The sequence below is a fragment of the Bidens hawaiensis genome, unplaced genomic scaffold (genome assembly GCF_021521415.1).
Source record: "Bidens hawaiensis isolate Kalapana, Puna unplaced genomic scaffold, B.hawaiensis_p1.1 tig00005523_1, whole genome shotgun sequence".
In the NCBI taxonomy this organism is placed as follows: domain Eukaryota; kingdom Viridiplantae; phylum Streptophyta; class Magnoliopsida; order Asterales; family Asteraceae; genus Bidens; species Bidens hawaiensis.
Genome location: NW_027491356.1, coordinates 137,240 through 154,995, shown reverse-complemented (window position 1 = coordinate 154,995; position 17,756 = coordinate 137,240). Strand labels below are relative to the sequence as shown.

Below are 17,756 nucleotides of genomic sequence, written 5' to 3'. Positions count from 1 at the left end.
GGATCATCAACACCCCTAGAAGCCTCCCCACCAGTGGGATCATCGGCAGTCTTGGAAAATCTCCCTGTCCACGAGATCCTCATCCATATCAGCCTCCCCACAGGCGGGATCATCGGCATCAGAATCCTTGTTCAGGGCGGATACACCGGCCATGTCTGCCCTCTTCCTGCGGCGGGCAAGATCTGCAATAGCACGCAACACGCCAACATAAATACTCTCCGGAGTACCGGGCGGGGAACCCTCACTAGAGGATTCATCACTAGAGGAAAGGACTATCGTCCCGTCCGGGTGCATAACACTTAGAGGTTTAGGGTTAAGAATGTGCACACCTTGAGCCACTGCGGAATCAGTGACCACCGGCTCTGTGCGGCCGCGGGTGGGAAAAAGGAAATTACCCTTGAAGTGATCAAGAACAGGCTCTTGATACATCTCCAGGGGCATCCTGAACATGTTCCCCACGACGGTGAGGATAAGAACCTCAAATAACGAACACTCCCCTGTAAGAAAAGAAAGCAAACGTAAGGAAAGCATAAAAAACACTAACATGCGCAGTAGAGAGGAATACTTACGTCCATCGTCCCGGGAGAAGTATGGGTGCTCATCCGGATACGGCCACAGGCGGATCATCCCCACCTGCACCAAAGCTGACTCCCGAATGAGACCCATAGGGGTTGGGGTCTGCGTAAGCTTCGCATACCAATCTTCACCTTCCGTGACAGCAACCGGAAGGTGAGAAAATTTTTCGGTAAGCGAGCGGCGGGTCATAGCCAATGGAATAATATCGGCGTTAACCCACATAAATTTATTCTTCCACTCGTGGGCACTCGGCGGAGGCTCAGTGCCTATTGCTTTCCACTGAACCTGAAAGCTGAACCAACTCCCTCGGGTTTGAATCTTGTATATCGCAAGAAAGCGATCTACAGTAGGCTCCACCTCAAGAGCCCCACAACAAAACTCAAAATTCCGGAGCCTCATGATCCCGAACGGATGCAACTGGGAAAAATGAATTCCTGTGACATCCAAGAAGTCACAAAAGAACTTGGTGATAGGCAACCGGAAATTTCCGGTGGTGAAAGACTCACCATATAGAGCAATCTTCCATGTCTGCGGCTGATCGGCCGTAGATCCCGGAGAGGGAAGCTCCGGCTCCCACTCCGGCCCCAACCCGTAAAGGTTGACCCGATATCTTGGAAGTCAGACGCCTTCCAGTTGATGCAGATGTTCTCAACGAGCCCCTTCGATGTATCCTTCTTGCCTTCATTCGTCTTGTTACCCTTTTTACCGCCGGCCATGATTGATCGGAAAACTTGGAGGATCAGAGGGAAGATTAAGAACAGAGAAGATAAGAAGATTGGAAGAAAAATTTTGCAAGTAAATTGGAAACTGAAGCTGCCTCCCCTATATATATACACATCGCAATTAATGCGAGGAGAGAGGGATCCAGCTCACACGCCAAAACCGTCTAACCAAAAGACGGCACGTTAGGCGGGAACTGACAAAACAAAATAATTTTGAATCGGCCGCCTAAAAATTCGTGCACCAACCTCGAGCACCACTCCTGACACGATTCGGTCAGGAGACATCACATCTCAGACGGCTAAACAGTACCCCAGTCCAAAAGCAACAGCAATCTAAAGGACTATTAGTTGTAACCCGCGACAAAAGTAGAAGTCCATAATTCCACCCGCGACATCAACTCACGGAAGCAACAATGGACTGGGGGGACTTATAGAGGGAGGGTAGCAAAGCTACCCACAGACCCCTTATCCGACCCGTGGATCGTCAAAAGACATCCGCCACCCACGGATTCATTACCCAACCCGCGGATCGCCAAAAGACATCTGCGCAAGGAATACGTGGATTGGTAAAGCCATCCACAACCCAAGACAATGCGGAGCTCCGTCATAATCCACGGGTGGTCACGCAAGCATCTGCGAAAGGAATCCATAAACAACTCAAGGGACTCATCACATGTATGATCCCACGTGATATGGAAGAGCAGTTGTAACAAACTACTTCTAGAAGATTCCCTCAAAACCTCCTAATAGCGACATCGGCCAATGGAAAGAGGACACCTGGACACGTAATGGCCATCCCAAGACGTGCACAGATAATGGCTACACCATAAGCAGGTCCAGGCTGTCACATCCAATAAAAGCCCGACACGTGTCCATTCAGGCAGAGAAGGAATAACTTGATAGTGACAACTCCACCAATCACCTTCCCTCCACCTTCGGCTATAAATACGAAGATCACCTCTTCAAGGTATTCATTCACACTCTCAAGCCTTAAGCAATTACATATTGTGTCTTACTTAATTCCGATCAAAGTACGATACTTATTCTCACGCCGGAGGGTGGTTACGGGAAGACCCCCTACTCTGTCATTCCCATAACGAGACTCAACGGTGTTCTGTTTTGCAGGCATCAGCTTGGATCTATTCTCATTACTTCAGCATAATCTCATCTGGGGAAATACCTGGTCGGACTACCCAGTTCGATCTGGTGTTTCTTCAGTTCGCTATATTATACGTGGAGACCAAAACATTTAGGGGCTGTTTGGGATTCCTTATTTTCACCTTATAACTTATAAGGAGATGTCATAAGTTACAAATGTGTAACTTATCAATATTTCCTCTCACATAATAAAGAAATCCAAACACTTTTTTTTAACTTATCATAAGTTATGAGTTATAAAGAGATAAAAATAAGGGCAGACATCACATTTATTTTTTGATTATGTTCACTAAAATGAATTATTAATTTTTTGATTATTAAAATGCATTTTTATATGTGAGTTAAGGGCAAACATAACATTTATTTAAAATAATTTAACACAAATACAAAATTGGAAATTTGAAAACAAATAATCTCACCTTTTGTGTATTGGCCGATAATAATTTCCACCTTTAAAATCACTAGCAACGGTCCAACCTTTTAACTATTTTTGTCTCACTGGTCCTTCGTTAAAAAATACTTAATGTCGTTATGTTTTTTCTCTAGTTTCAAACCGATGTTTTAGGGCTTTTGATCGGAAGAACGATATGAGTCGACTAATGTAAAACTTATCTCGAAACGGTGATTCAAATGGCTTAATTTTTGTTAACCGGAAATTCAAGCACCCGAATTGAAACATTGTTTCGTCGTTTGGATCACCATTTCGAGATAAGTTTTACATCGGTTGACTCGTATCATTCTTCCGATCAAAAGCCCTAAAACATCGATTTGAAACTAGGAAAAAACTTAACGACGCTAAGTATTTTTTAACGAAGGACCATTGTGACAAAAATAGTTGAAAGGTGGGACCATTGGTAGTGATTTTTAAAAGTGGGATTATTATCGGCCAATACACAAAATGTGGGATTATTTATTTCCAATTTTTCTACAAAATTTACAAATTGTTCATATATATATATATATATATATATATATATAATTGATACATAAAAAAGCTTCTATTTAAGTTTTAGAGAAGATAGTGTCTTGTTGTAGTTTGGTTTTGCAATGATCATCAACAAAAGTGTAAGCCTGTCTCTAGCAAGGGTTGGCATACTTAAAAGACCCGTTTTACACATGGTCAACTTTGTGTAGATTTACCAAGAGTGAAAAATAGAGACGAACAAAAAGTAAATACTTATTTTAGATAAGCAAGAGAAAGTTGCAAAAAAAGCAAAAAATATTGTTGATAAGTAAAAATGTATAGCTTTCAAAGTTTATGTTTTAAAGTTTAAAATTTTGTTTGTAAATATTATACAACATAATGTCATTTTTTGTAAGTCCATTTCTTTCAATATTATGTTTTTGTTTGAATATGACTTACAATTATTATAAATTATATTGCTATCTCAAAATACATATTAAAAAAATGTTGTCGTTTGAAATTATATATACGTTTACTTGGACGGTTTTTTATATCTCTGCCCGTATAATACATAGGTCAATAACCTAGTTCCTAATATTGTGTTGCTAATTTATATATATATATATATATAGTTATAAACATAATTATAATGATAACTTTTATTTATCAATACCTGAACTTTATTAATTAACTTTTCATCTATGGTAAATTATCAATAACAAATAAATAAATTTGCTAGGTTTGGTCATGTGAACTTTCTCTTTCATTTTAAAATATTACATTTTCTTTTTATTTTGAGATTTTAAGAAATATTGTACAGCTAGCAAGTTATCGTCACCCATAGCAATCCACGTTTCAATCATCTTTGTGCTTGCTTACGTGGAAATCCACGTACACGTCTACATGGTTTTTTTCGTTTAATATTTTTAAACTTCTATAAAATATTTCAACTAAACATATTTTGTTATCATAATACTATTAATATATTGCTATTATTAGTTATTAATTTATATTGTTCACATACTATTTACAATACGAGTGTAAACAAGTCGAGCAAGTCATAAGTTATTTGAGATAGATTCATCAAATATTTAATTAGATCGTGTTAAACATGTTAAAGTCATGCTCAAGCAGAATTTCATGTGTCTAGTTATGTGAGGTGTAAGATGACATGAAATTAGGGTGAAATTAGAGTGGATGGAGAAGAAGAGATGACGACCCAATTTTAGATCTAGGTTAAAACCAAATTGCATCTTTAGTTTTGTAGCCTGCAGGTATATTTTAATTTTATTTATTATTTATAATTTAAATAAATTAGAGTTTCAAGTCAATGTAACATAACATCCGATTTTTAATTTATTATATTATTTACTAGATTGTATTTCCTCGTATTACGGGAGTTGTTTTACATTATTTGTTTTATAATATTTATATATGTATATTTGGATTTTAATTTTATTTATTGTAATAAAGTTAATAATTAATATACTTAAGGTTTGATGATAAAATGGTTTCACAAATAAATGATATGTTATAATCCGGTTTAAAAGCTATCTGGGTTTGGTGATACACATTACCCGTTTATTTTCTTTATTTTAATTGTTTCTTAATTATAAATAATATCTTTTTTTAAAATAAAATATGATATTAATTTTTAGTATATTCCTATTTTATAGGATTTTCATATCAAATATTTGATGAGATTATTTTTTAATATAATGAGATGTTATAACCCGTTTAAGAGCTATCTGAGTTTGCTGAGACATTTACCCGTGAATTCGAGTCAAATGCGTGAAAAACCTTCATTTACATATAAAGCAATCTGATGGCTTGAGAGAATGGTTGTTTTACATTTTTTGTTTTTTAATATTTATTTTTTGGATTTTAATTTCTTTATTGTAAGAAAGTTAATAATATAGTTAGGGTTTGATGATGAAAGGGTTTAATAAATAAATAATATGTTATAAACCGTTTAAAAACTATCTGGATTTGGTGTATGTTTTTTAATATAAAATTGTTTATTAATTATAAATAATATATTTTTCATTTTAAATTGGATATTAAATTTTAGTATATCCCTATTTTATAGGATTTTAATATCAAATAGTTGGTAAGATTAATTGTTAATTTAATGAGATGTTATAACATGTTTAAGAGCTATCTGGTTTTGGTAAAACATATACCCATGAATTTGGGTTAAATCAATGAGAGACCTCCATTTAAAAATCAAGAAATCTGATGGCTTCCATAAAAAGGGGAAGCAACCACATCGCGACACGTATGATTTTAGGGTTTTCATTTATATATATTATAGATTTATAGGGTTAGTTTCAAATAAAAAGTTTGATTTTCCTAAGAAGGCTAGGAAGGCGGGTATTTTAGTCTAACACTTAAATATCAAAACCCACTTAATTTAATTTCAAAAACCCACTTACATTAATTTCAAAAACCCACTTACATAAAACCCAATTACATAGTTACTCTCTACAACCACTACCACTCCACTGCCCACCGCCACACCTCGCCGGAAAAGTCCGGAAAAACACAATGGAAAACATTATGAAAAACACAATGTAAAAAACACAATGGAAATAACACAATGAAAAAAAAACACAATGGAAAAAACACAATTGTATGACACAATGGAAAAAACACAATGAAAAAAAAACACAATGAATAATACTATTGTATAACACAATTTTGTAAAACACAATTTGTAAAAAACCCACTAATTTTTTTTTAAAATTTTATATTACAATATGGTACTCATATGAAAAATAAATTTTACATTACAATTTGTTTTTCAATAAAAAAGTAATAAAAAAAATGTTATGGATGTTTTAAAATGATGGGGGAATTTGGCATGTGCCTTGCATGGGGAGAGAAAGTCAACAAATGTGTTATTTCTTTTATGCCCTCACCTTTCTTTCACACTTGATTTCCCCATAAACTAATCTCAACTCTCCATATTCAAAATCAATGGACAAGATTACTTCTTATCCTTCCTACAAAAACTATACTTCCTACACTTGTATATATAATTACTCTACTTAATTCTCATGTTTAACACGTTAATTTCATTTGTATTTGATCCAAACCATATATATATATATATATATATGAGTTAGGTTATAATAGGAAGTATAGTTTTTGTAGGAAGGATAAGAAGTAATTTTGTCCATTGATTTTGAATATGGAGGGTTGAGATTAGTTTAGGGGGAAATCAAGTGTGAACACAAGCTAAAGCTAAAGGGCATAAAGGAAATAAAACATTTGTTGACTTTCTCTCTCCACATGCAAGGCACATGCCAAATTCACTCATCATTTTAAAACGTCCATAACTTTTTTTTACGACTTTTTTATTGAAAAATAAATTCACCATAATAACGAGTGTCTTTTTATCTTTTATATGAGTACCATATTTTAATATAAAAATTAAAAAAAAATTAGTGGGTTTTTTACAAATTGTGTTTTACAAAACTGTGTTATACAATAGTATTTTTCATTGTGTTTTTTCCATGATATTTTTACATTGTGTCATACAATTGTGTTTTTATTATTGTGTTTTTTTTCATAGTGTTTTTTTCCATTGTGTTTTTTACATTATGTTTTCATAGTGTTTTTCATTGTGTTTTTCGGACTTTTCCGGCGAGGTAGTGGCGGTGGGTGACGGTTGTGGTGGCGGTGGGCGGTGGGGTGGTAGTGGTTGTAGGATATAAGTGAAGATGTAAGTGGGTTTTATGTAAGTGGGTTTTTGAAATGAATGTAAGTTGGTTTTGAGATTAAAGTAAGTGGGTTTTGATATTTAAGTCTCCTTCCTAGCCTTCTTAGGAAAATCAAAATTCTTATTTGAACATAACCCTATATATATATAGGGGAGTGATATTTTGAGAACCATGTTGAGTTTTAAGAACTTAAGAACTAAATTCTTAGCCACACATTTTATTAAATGGATTGGATTGTGTGGTTGAGATTAAATCTGACTAAAAAGTCAAAGTATGAGAGAGAATAAAGTTGTAAGTGATTGCACTAATTTTCGCGTCCGTTACACATGTGTAATAAATCGACTCGGCGCGTAAAAAATTCTGTAATTTTTTTACGTATATGTAACCTACATATATTACGTATGTGTAAAAAAAATTTCGATATTAGTTACACTGAGTTCTTAAAACTCAAAGGGATTCACATTTGAAATCTCCTATATATATATATATAAATTTTTTATGATGTCATCCGAGTCAAACACTGGTCTGCCCTTCCGTATTGGTCCGACCATTGATCTGATAAGACGTCCGGATCAACTTTCGGGCCGGGTCTGAAAACATTGTTTACAAGTCGAGCCAAACTAAGTTAGAAACAAAAGTTCGTGACTAAGTCATACTTAAATTTTTTTCTTTTGGGTGTTTTCATATAAATTAATGTCTGTCATTTTTAGCACGCTAGCAAATTTGTATCGGATCCTATCCATACCCGCCAATTATCCACAGGTTTCCTCGGGTCGACAGAGGATTATGGTCCAACACTCCCGGCCCAAATAATAGCCAGACGCCATGTAGAAGTTGCAACTTTCAAGCTTGCAAAATTTTCACTTCATATATGCTAACCAATTAATTAATCCAAAAATACAACTGATAATAATCATTTTTCAAAAGAAAAACAATTGATAAATTCTTTCGAAATTTAATGTTGCCATGAAAATGACTAGAAAAATGAATCAAACTCGAACATACAACATAGTCTAATTTCGAGTTTAGGTGGGCTCCTCGTGACGAATTCTGACACTGAATTGGTGGTTTTGTTCGTCATGTACCATGTTTTATAAATGTTTTGTGTGTTAAAATGTTGGACTCCAGTATAAAAATTTTGGTGGCTTGCGCAGCTTAATTATGCGTGAATGATGATGATCATATTAGTTAGCATATATGCATGTAGATAAAAAACAATATGTAGACTGACAGTTTCAGTTGCAGGATTGCAACAGAAGTGCACAGATGGAATATGTTTTGGGCCCAAAGAAGTCTATTGAAAAAAATATTTATACACTTTGATTCATTGTTTATGCTTTAAAAACCCGATTAAATACGTATACGTTTTTCATTTTTAGAATATATGGTTATTTGAATAATCATATAACATTCATAAACCATCTTTATCATTTTATATATTTTATGAAATTTTAAGATTCCAATATTAATAAAGAAAAGCTATACGGAATTTCAAAACCTAAAAACAAATCATTTTTAGACAGAGTGCGTTTGACCTACTAACCGAGTGATGTGGAGCTAACCCAGGAGTGACAGACTCCTATTAGGACGAATTGAATATAAAAAACGAGGTATAAAATGACAACTTAAAAAGAGCACATATAACTTAGGTTACGCTCTAAGTTATATGAAACATAAGTGATGGAAGAAAATATCTTGACGACTAAGATCATGTTGCAAACTGTGGGACCTGAATTCCATCATTTGAAGCTTCAATTTTGTAACGTACGGTTTTCCATATGTTTGTAGTTGAGTTTTCTTTTTATATAAATAAAAACACGTGAATTCTTTTATTTGATCAATTTATTCGTTTATTTAGGAAGTCAGTTATATAATAAAATACTCAATCTCTGTTTTTACAATTTTGGCTCCATTTTCTTAAAAAAAAGTGCTTGATATAATGTTTAGCTATTAAATATTATATTGAATTTTCCTAGAAGTTTCTCTCTTTTATTTGCAAGTGCATAGTTGTAAAATTCTGATTAAGCGCCAATTAATCGCTAATCGGTATATAACAAACTAGTCGACGTTAGTCGATTTTTGGTCAAAATCGAAAAGTTTATATAGAAAATTTGGTATATGTATGTATATTTGAAAAATTACATATAACTTCCAATTGTATTAATACTGATTAATCCCTGTTAATCGCCAGTCCTTACCCCACCGCTAACGCATGTCGATTTCTACAACACTGGCGGAGTGTCACCTAGTTTGTTCGTTAGAGCCAAGCGATAAAATTGAAAACACAACTACTGTTTACTATATACTTGAAATATCTTTATAAAATTTGGTAACCAACAAGTGGAAATCGGAATAATAACATAAAACCTTAATAATGACACTTGACAACTACTAGTTTCCACAAATGGCAGGATCTTTCTTGGCTGGTCTAAAACTCAAGGAAAACATACTGTAGATGCATTCATTTGCCTGTTTAGATTTAATAGAGAACTCATCAGAAGTGGTTGTAAAACCAGGCACATCACACGCCCGCACACCGCTTCTAATCAGAGTGGCCCGACACGTGTTTAAAACCGCAGCTTCTCTAGCACAATATATCCCATCCACTGAAGGTATATCCAATCTATACACACCATACTGGTTTGTAGTTCGGTTAACCGAAAACGATATTTGCTCAGCGGTTCTTGGTGAGGCGGCATTAAATTTGCAGTCTATCCTTACATCCGCACCTACAACCAAACAACACAAAATATAAATTATTATACTCGTGTAGGGTCCACGTGACCTGATTTAACGTGAAAATTTAGCTGGGTTAGTGTCAAAGAACAAACCGTTTTAACATTTGAAACCATTAAGTGCAAATCCCGTCAGTTTTAAAGATAAATAGCATACGTTGAAATTTGGTATAAACATGAACGACAAAATTTTTAATTTACTCTAAATAATTGATGAACATGAACCGTTTAAAGCACATTGAGAATCATTACAAGGAAACTTAATCAAATCATATATCTTAATTAATTGTGATAATATATATAAAGCAACAAACACTAACCTGATAATAAGTAGGTCTGGTTGTTGAATGAATTGATGGAACATGTGTCACAGTAGACCATACCCATGACACTGATGTGAGAGATGATGGGTCTTGAAGCTTCAAGTTGCAGAATCATGGAGAATGCTGCAAAAAGAATGAAAATTGCTGCTGATGGTTCCATGGAAGAAATTAAGTTTTGAGTGTAATCAAATTAAGGTGGAAATGATGATGAATGTAATCCATCTGGATGTTATATAAATGGTGGTGGACCTGGATGAATAAATAAAGTTTTGAGTGGAAACAAAAAACATGCATGTGAATGTGTTTTGGCTGGATTTATTTTTATCTTAATTATTATGAAAATAGACATAGTTATTATTATTTTTGTTGTTTTTCAAGTTGGGGAATATTGTTTTCATGGGAATCAATCAAGTGAAACTGGAGATGGAGATACCAAATAGTAAGTGACAGGTTTTAATGTCATCACATGAAACTTGAGAGGAATCAGAAATACTTTTATTTAATTTATTAAATAGTTTTGGTAGTTGAACCAACAAAATATATTTTTAAGTCAACATTAATTCACATAGTCAATTGGCCGTTTTTGGAGCCGTTCATGATGGGCGATGTATTGTGGAGGGGAGCATCATGTAGGACGTTCTCGAGAATCGCTAATTTTGGCCGAAGGCAAGAAAAAATTCGGGTATTTTATTAAAAAGTTTTTTTTATAGGCTAAACAAATAAACAATTAGCTTTGCGAATGGACTTATTAGTTATGATTTGGGTTGCACAAAACATATTTTTTTTTTCTTATAAAAGTGAGATTAAATGAATTGTGTAATTGATTGAATTTAAACATTAAGAATGCATATATTTTTTTAAAGTATATATTAAAAACCTTTTAAATTTTTTTGGACCTAACGAGGTGTTCAGGCCGGAGACGGTCGACCCCCCCCCCCCCCTCCCAAAGTCGGCCCCGACATCATGGGCCACGAAGACGTTCGGATAGATAACGTGAGAGGGGAGGGGTGTTTGAACGCGTTTTTTTAGACAACCCCGAACATGTATGACGTGGACCCATTTTTAGGCTTCTGATTGAAGAAGCTTTAATTTATTCAAATTTTAACGGTATTTTTTCTAAATTATCATTTTAATGATAAACTTCATTTTAGTTCATTCGTTGGCATTCAAGATACATGATCGATAAACATTTTATTATTGCAAAAGAAGACTGGAAAAAAAACTCGTTACAGTAGTTCTTTGTTGAGAACCTCATCCAAAGCCTCTACCCATGCCTCATAGTCATATTTATAGATCTAACCCTAATTTGAAGATGATAATAATAATAATAATAATAATTTATTTATTATTATTATTATTATTATTATTATTATTATAAAAAAACTAAAACAACTCGACTAACTTGTCAACTTTGATTATTCCATATTCGTCCGTTTGTGAATACGGTCTATAATTATTCACCCATCATCATGTCACCTTCAGGTTTAAGGTGCTCTAATTCAGTCATCAGAGTAAAGGTTACAATATAAATACTTTTTGATAAACTCGTCTAGGCTAAACATGGTAGCAAGTTACAACACCTGCAAGTAGCTTTAAAGTGAAAAGCTTGGATTTGCAAGATAGAACATTAACATTACATAGTAGCATATTTATCTCATACGTAGGAAAAAGGACTGATAATCAAATTTGTCATGCTTAAGCTGTTTTTAATACTTTTATAAGTGATTTTCAAGGGATATTAAAAGAGAGAGAAAGGTGGAGGAAAGTACACGGAGGACGACAGAGAAGACAAAACGAAAACGGGGAGACAAGTAGACAACCGCTTCCTCGGAAAAATCCGTTGCTATTCTTCCTTTTGTCCCGTATGAACATACACCATTACAATATATATATATATATATATATATTTTTGTTTTCTAAAATTTACTATATATCTATACTATATATAATACCTGAGATAAGGGCAAATTAAGACACTTGATTTTAAAAGTTTTAGAAATGCTAATGCATAAAGTTGTAAAAAGGGGTAAACTTGTCTTTTAAACATAATTAACCTAACTTACAAGTTCGCCCCCTCATCTTTAATCATGTTATGTTTTTAGTTTTAGTCTTAAACTAACTTCCCATCACGATTTTTAAACGACCTAATTTTTTCCTGTGCTAATATATTTGTAAAAAAAGTGCACCATAAAATCGAGCATTTTTGAAAAAAATAATAAGTTACGTAGGGGTGCTCGATGCCGCCTTTTGATGGTTTGTAAGCTAAACTTGTGAGCCCAACCATTAGTATCGATTTTTCTTCGTCCAAACCAAAATTGAATCATTGAAATTGAAACCGAATCATTAGCAGCTCTCTTATATATACAAAATAAGAAAAATGATAATTTTAGCAACATAAATAGTGAAGATTAATAGAACAGCTAGGATGCGAAATTATAACAAGAATGAAGATTATAAAAAATCATACTGAAATTAGCTTTATTTAAAGTTGTAATAGTCATGTTTACATGTATTAAAAAAGACTTTGTTCAATTATATCTTAACTATATCTAATATATATAACAAAACTTGTCAAATACTAAATAATAAAAGAGAATAAAATGCATACAACATTTAAGTTTGATCTGATTTCATATGGCAGGTTTTCAGCATAAGCCGCGAACCAAATCGTTAGCTACGGTTTGAAAATTTTGAAACTAACCAACCTAGTGAAAGTTAAAAAAATAACCGATCGTGAAACCAAACTGATGACTGGTTTAAAATATTTAAATGTTTTAAACCAAACCATGAACACTCTTAATTGTTATGTGATTCGCAGGGTAAGCATTCGGACACCCGCCGCATCGCGCGGGCACCCGCCTAGTATATTAATATATAGTAGGGTGAGCAAACCTACCGTCATCAAACCGAATTAACCGATAACCTATATCAACCGATGTCCAAGGTTATTTGATTAAAAAATTAATCAGTTATGGTTAATGGACCTTCATAACCAAACGCTAACTGAATCGATAACTTGTTTTTTTGTTTTTCTATATTATATATTTTTATGCAATTATCTTTTACTCATTTCAGACTTGATTCAACTTAATCATGTGTTTTATTATCAAATTTTAATTAAAACACTAGAAGGAAATGTTCTTTTTGTATGCCTTTGTTATTCATACCTTCGTTACCCTGAAAAATTTAACCAAATGAGCAAATAAATTGAAATGGAACTCAATTTCTTCTAGGGTGTATTCTTTTATTTATCTTCTACTTGCTGAAATAATTTTGTTTCATTACTTTCTCTATTCAATTTAACCAAAAATCTCAATAAAGAAGAAACTGGAACCTACGCCATTTATGCGCATTGTATCTACTCTTTTAACATATTACCAAAGTTCTCATCGATAGGGGTGTTTTTCGGGTTTCGGGTTTTTCGTGTCGGCTTCTTCGGGTTTCAAAGTTTTAAATCTTAACCCGAAACTTAACCCAAATCTCTCACGGATTTTTCGGGTTCAGGTTTTTTCGGATTGGATTAATCGGGTTTCGAGTATCCTAGAAAATGAAACTAAAACATAAAAATTTTAAAAACTTCAATGCTAAAATTAAAACAACATATTCTTTTTTGCTCGTAACGCAAATAATTTAATAATAAAGGAAAAATGGTTTTTATTGGTCCCAACTTTTTTATTTTTGCCGGCGCTGGTCCCAACTTTCATTTTGGCTGGCAACGGTCCCAACTTCAACATTTGTTGCTTCCACCAGTCCGCGACTGACGGAGTACTAACTCCGTATGTTTTTGCTTACGTGTCAATCTGAGTTGTCAAAAACATATTACGTGGCAGCCACCGTGGATTATTGGTTTATTACGTGGCAGCCACCAGAACCCTAACTCTTCAACGCTCACTCAAAACCACCGGATTCTCCCTCTCCGTCTTCACTTCCGGCGAACCCCTCGCTGTTGTCGACCAAACTCCCGCCGTCCTCCTCCCCACCCCTTCCTCCACCTCCACCAAACCCCCTTCACACACAAACACCACTGAGTCGCCACACAATACACAGAGAAAGAGAGAATGACGAAGTTCGATCCATGGCCCGTATTCTTCAAGCGAGAGTTCAACCGGAACTGGCCGTTCCTCGTTGGATTCGCCATCACCGACACCATCATTACTAAATTCTCCCTTGGTCTTACCGGTACGCATCCAATTCCTCTTCAAATCAGATTCGATTTAAAACAGGTTCATTGATGGAGGTTAACGGCGGCTGCCGGAATCGATCTGGGTTTTGAGCTAGCAACAGATGAAGACCGGGTCGACGGTGCCGGCGGTGGTGGTGGGGGTTGGTGGCGGTGGAATGAAGGGGGTTTGGTGGAGGTGGAGGAAGGGGTGGGGAGGAGGACGGCGGGAGTTTGGTCGGCGACAGCGAGGGGTTCGCCGGAAGCGAAGACGGAGAGGGCGAATCCGGTGGTTTTGAGTGAGCGTTGAAGAGTTAGGGTTCTGGTGGCTGCCACGTAATAAACCAATAATCCACGGTGGCTGCCACGTAATATGTTTTTGACAACTCAGATTGACACGTAAGCAAAAACATAACGGAGTTAGTGCTCCGTCAGTCGCGGACTGGTGGAAGCAACGAATGTTGAAGTTGGAACCGTTGCCAGCCAAAATGAAAGTTAGGACCAGCGCCGGCAAAAATGAAAAAGTTGGGACCAATAAAAACCATTTTTCCAATAATAAACCAACATAACTTGATAAAGTCATAAAACAATTCACAAGAAGAGTAAAACTAAGTAAATAACTCAAACCATAATCGTCTTCGATTATACGTGGTGTTGTGGTTCGATTACGGATGCTATTAGTAATAAACGGAAAACATAAATTAAAAATAAACAATCGATCCATAATAGTTTACATGACAACAGTCGATTAGGCTTAGATTCTGATAACTTTAATGACTAAAACTAAACATTTTATACCTAAAAATATATTTAATTTCAAAACTAAAAGTTTATTAGGGTTGACCCGAAACTTATAAATCAAATCCGAGAACCAATCCGAATTACTTCGGATTGGGTTCGGGTTAGTCTTTTATCGGGTTCGGGTTTTTCGGGTCGATTTAGTTCGGGTACGGGTTTTTTCGGGTTGGGTTTCGGGTTTCAGGTAAAATTGACAGCCCTACTCACAGACAAAATTAACAAAAAAATAAGGAATTTATGTGCCATTTGCTATTTTCTTTTGTTTGTCTTCCGCGATTCTGTTTCATGTCAAATAGATCACGATTAGTCGGTGTGTGTGTGTGTGTATATAGAGAGAGAGAGAGAGAGAGCAAGGTTAGAATAAGAAGTAGATTTTTCCTAACATGTGTAAGAAGGAATCTGAACCATTAGATGCAATATAACACATAGGGGCAAGATGGTAATCGACCAAATCTTTTAATTATGGACTAAATCGGAATTATTAATGTGATCCCTAAAATTTTGTTAATTTTCTGGACAGTATGGATCTTCAATAAAATTAATAATTATAATTCAATTAAATTGTTCTTTCAGAACATAGTTAATATCATAAAACGAACGGATTAGGAAGAAGCCAACAAGAAAATGAAAATAGAGATATTTCATTCTAGCTGATTCATTTCGACGTTTGATGATTACTTTTGATATATTTCATTATAGCTTATTCATATTTTGTCTTTTTTTGTACTTATTTGACTAGATATCGTTCGGCTATTAATTGTGTCAATTGGTTCTTCGATTCGGATCCAACTTTTTCTAAAGTGATCTTTTAATTTGCATATTATGATTTTTTTTTATCTGTGTTCATATTGTTCTTGCTCATTTTTTATTTATTTTTGTAAATCTTGTTTTCGTTTGTTATATTTGTTTTAGCAGCCTTTTAGTTATATTTTACTAACTTGTTCTTAATATATATTATAAATATATATTTTTTGTAGTTAGAGTTGATGCTAATTATGTTTTAATTATTGGTGTGTTTTTATTTTTGGTGTTCTTGGTGTTTTTGATGTTATGTTCTAAATATGGATTAATATTTGGTGTTTTGTTTTAAAGCAACTGTAATATAAACTACGATGTGTTTTTGGTATTGTAAATTTAATTTTATTTCCATATATAATATAACACACTGGACGAATATGCCTTTAGAGTGTTATAAAACAATAATTAAAAAAAAAAACGCACCGCCTGAAAAACACACTTTCCATCTAGACCATCAGATCATCAAATCTGACGCACCATATTACTTCTTACACTTTTTAGACACACTCCACTTCTTATTATAACTCCACCACACACATATATATATTAAGTTCTAGTGAAAACTCCTTTTAAAGAGAAAACTTAAAAACTCATAAAAATTTCTAAAAAATTATTTTTAACTTTTAAAAAAAAAAAATTTTGAAGTTTTTTTTTCACCACTATTCTTATATGTTATTGGTTCAAAAAAAAAAAAAAACTTGTCGGTAACTTCGTCGGTATAGTGCGCATGTGTAATAGTGTGCATTACATATATGCAAAAGTGTTTGTATTGTATAGAATACAACACTATTGCACATATTTGATACACACCATTGTATATATGCAATATAAGACTAATACACACATCGAATACACATTAGTACGTATGTGTAATACAACATTAACGCACATGTGCACCACATCGACTTTTATTTTATTATTATTATTTTTCCATATAATAAAACACTACTACACATATACAATACACAAATATTGAATATATGCAATAAAACACTATTAAACTCAAAATACATATTAATACACATGTGTAATACAACGGTATCGCACAATAATACGTATGTGCATTACAACGGTTTTTTTAATTTGTTTTTTATTTTTTTTTATATTTTTCGAGTGAAATATAAGAAAATATAAGAATAATGGCTAAAACAGAATTTTGAAAATATTTTTTTATTTTTAATTAAAAATAATTCTTTAGGAATTTTTAAGTTTTCTCTCTAAAGGTGAGTTTTCTCTTGATCCTCTCCATATATATATATATATATATATATATATATATAAACGAAACATTTAAAAGCTCTCTGGTTGCTCCCTAAATTTTCTCAGGCCACCAGATTGTTTTATTTGTAAATGGAGGCTTTTCATGCATTTGACCCGAATTCACGGGTATGGGTCTCACCAAACCCAGATAACTCTTATACGGGTCATAACATCTCATTAAATTAAAATGAATCTGACCAAATATTTGATATGAAAATTCTATAAAATATGGATATACTAAAAATTAATATATGATTTATTTTAAAACAAGATATTATTTATAATTAAGAAACTTTTATAGTAAAAAAAATAAGCGGGTTATGAGTCACTAAATCCGGATAGCTTTTAAACAGGTTATAACATATCATTTATTTGTGAAACCCTTTCATTATCAAACCCTAAGTATATTATTAACTTTCTTACAATAAAGAAAATTAAAATCCAAAAATAAATATTAAAAAACGAATAATGGAAAACAACCTCCGTAACACGGAGGATAAAACCTAGTGTATATATATATAGGGGAGTGAGTTCCATTGAGAATCATGGTTTTCTTGAAAACCACCAAATTAAAAATGAGCCATAGATATATTAGATC

At 33.7% G+C, this 17,756-nt stretch overlaps 1 protein-coding gene across 1 annotated transcript; it reads right to left on the bottom strand.

Moving 5' to 3' along the window:
- Positions 1 to 9,358: 9,358 nt before the first annotated feature.
- Positions 9,359 to 10,305, bottom strand: LOC143630058 (major pollen allergen Pla l 1-like). Its single transcript, XM_077099159.1, has 2 exons — positions 10,141 to 10,305; positions 9,359 to 9,814 (listed from the first exon to the last, which is right to left on the bottom strand). The coding sequence occupies exons 1-2, from the start codon at positions 10,301 to 10,303 to the stop codon at positions 9,477 to 9,479; spliced, it is 501 nt and encodes a 166-aa protein (XP_076955274.1). The 5' UTR covers positions 10,304 to 10,305; the 3' UTR covers positions 9,359 to 9,476.
- Between the last annotated feature and the right edge of the window lie 7,451 nt (positions 10,306 to 17,756).

Bases quoted from the DNA above. Each gene is read 5' to 3' on its own strand.
- LOC143630058 (XM_077099159.1), bottom strand. From the start codon at position 10,303: ATGGAACCATCAGCAGCAATTTTCATTCTTTTTGCAGCATTCTCCATG. The intron at 9,815-10,140 runs GTTAGTGTTTGT...GTTTGGTTGTAG, and splicing joins CCAGACCTACTTATTATCAG to GTGCGGATGTAAGGATAGAC.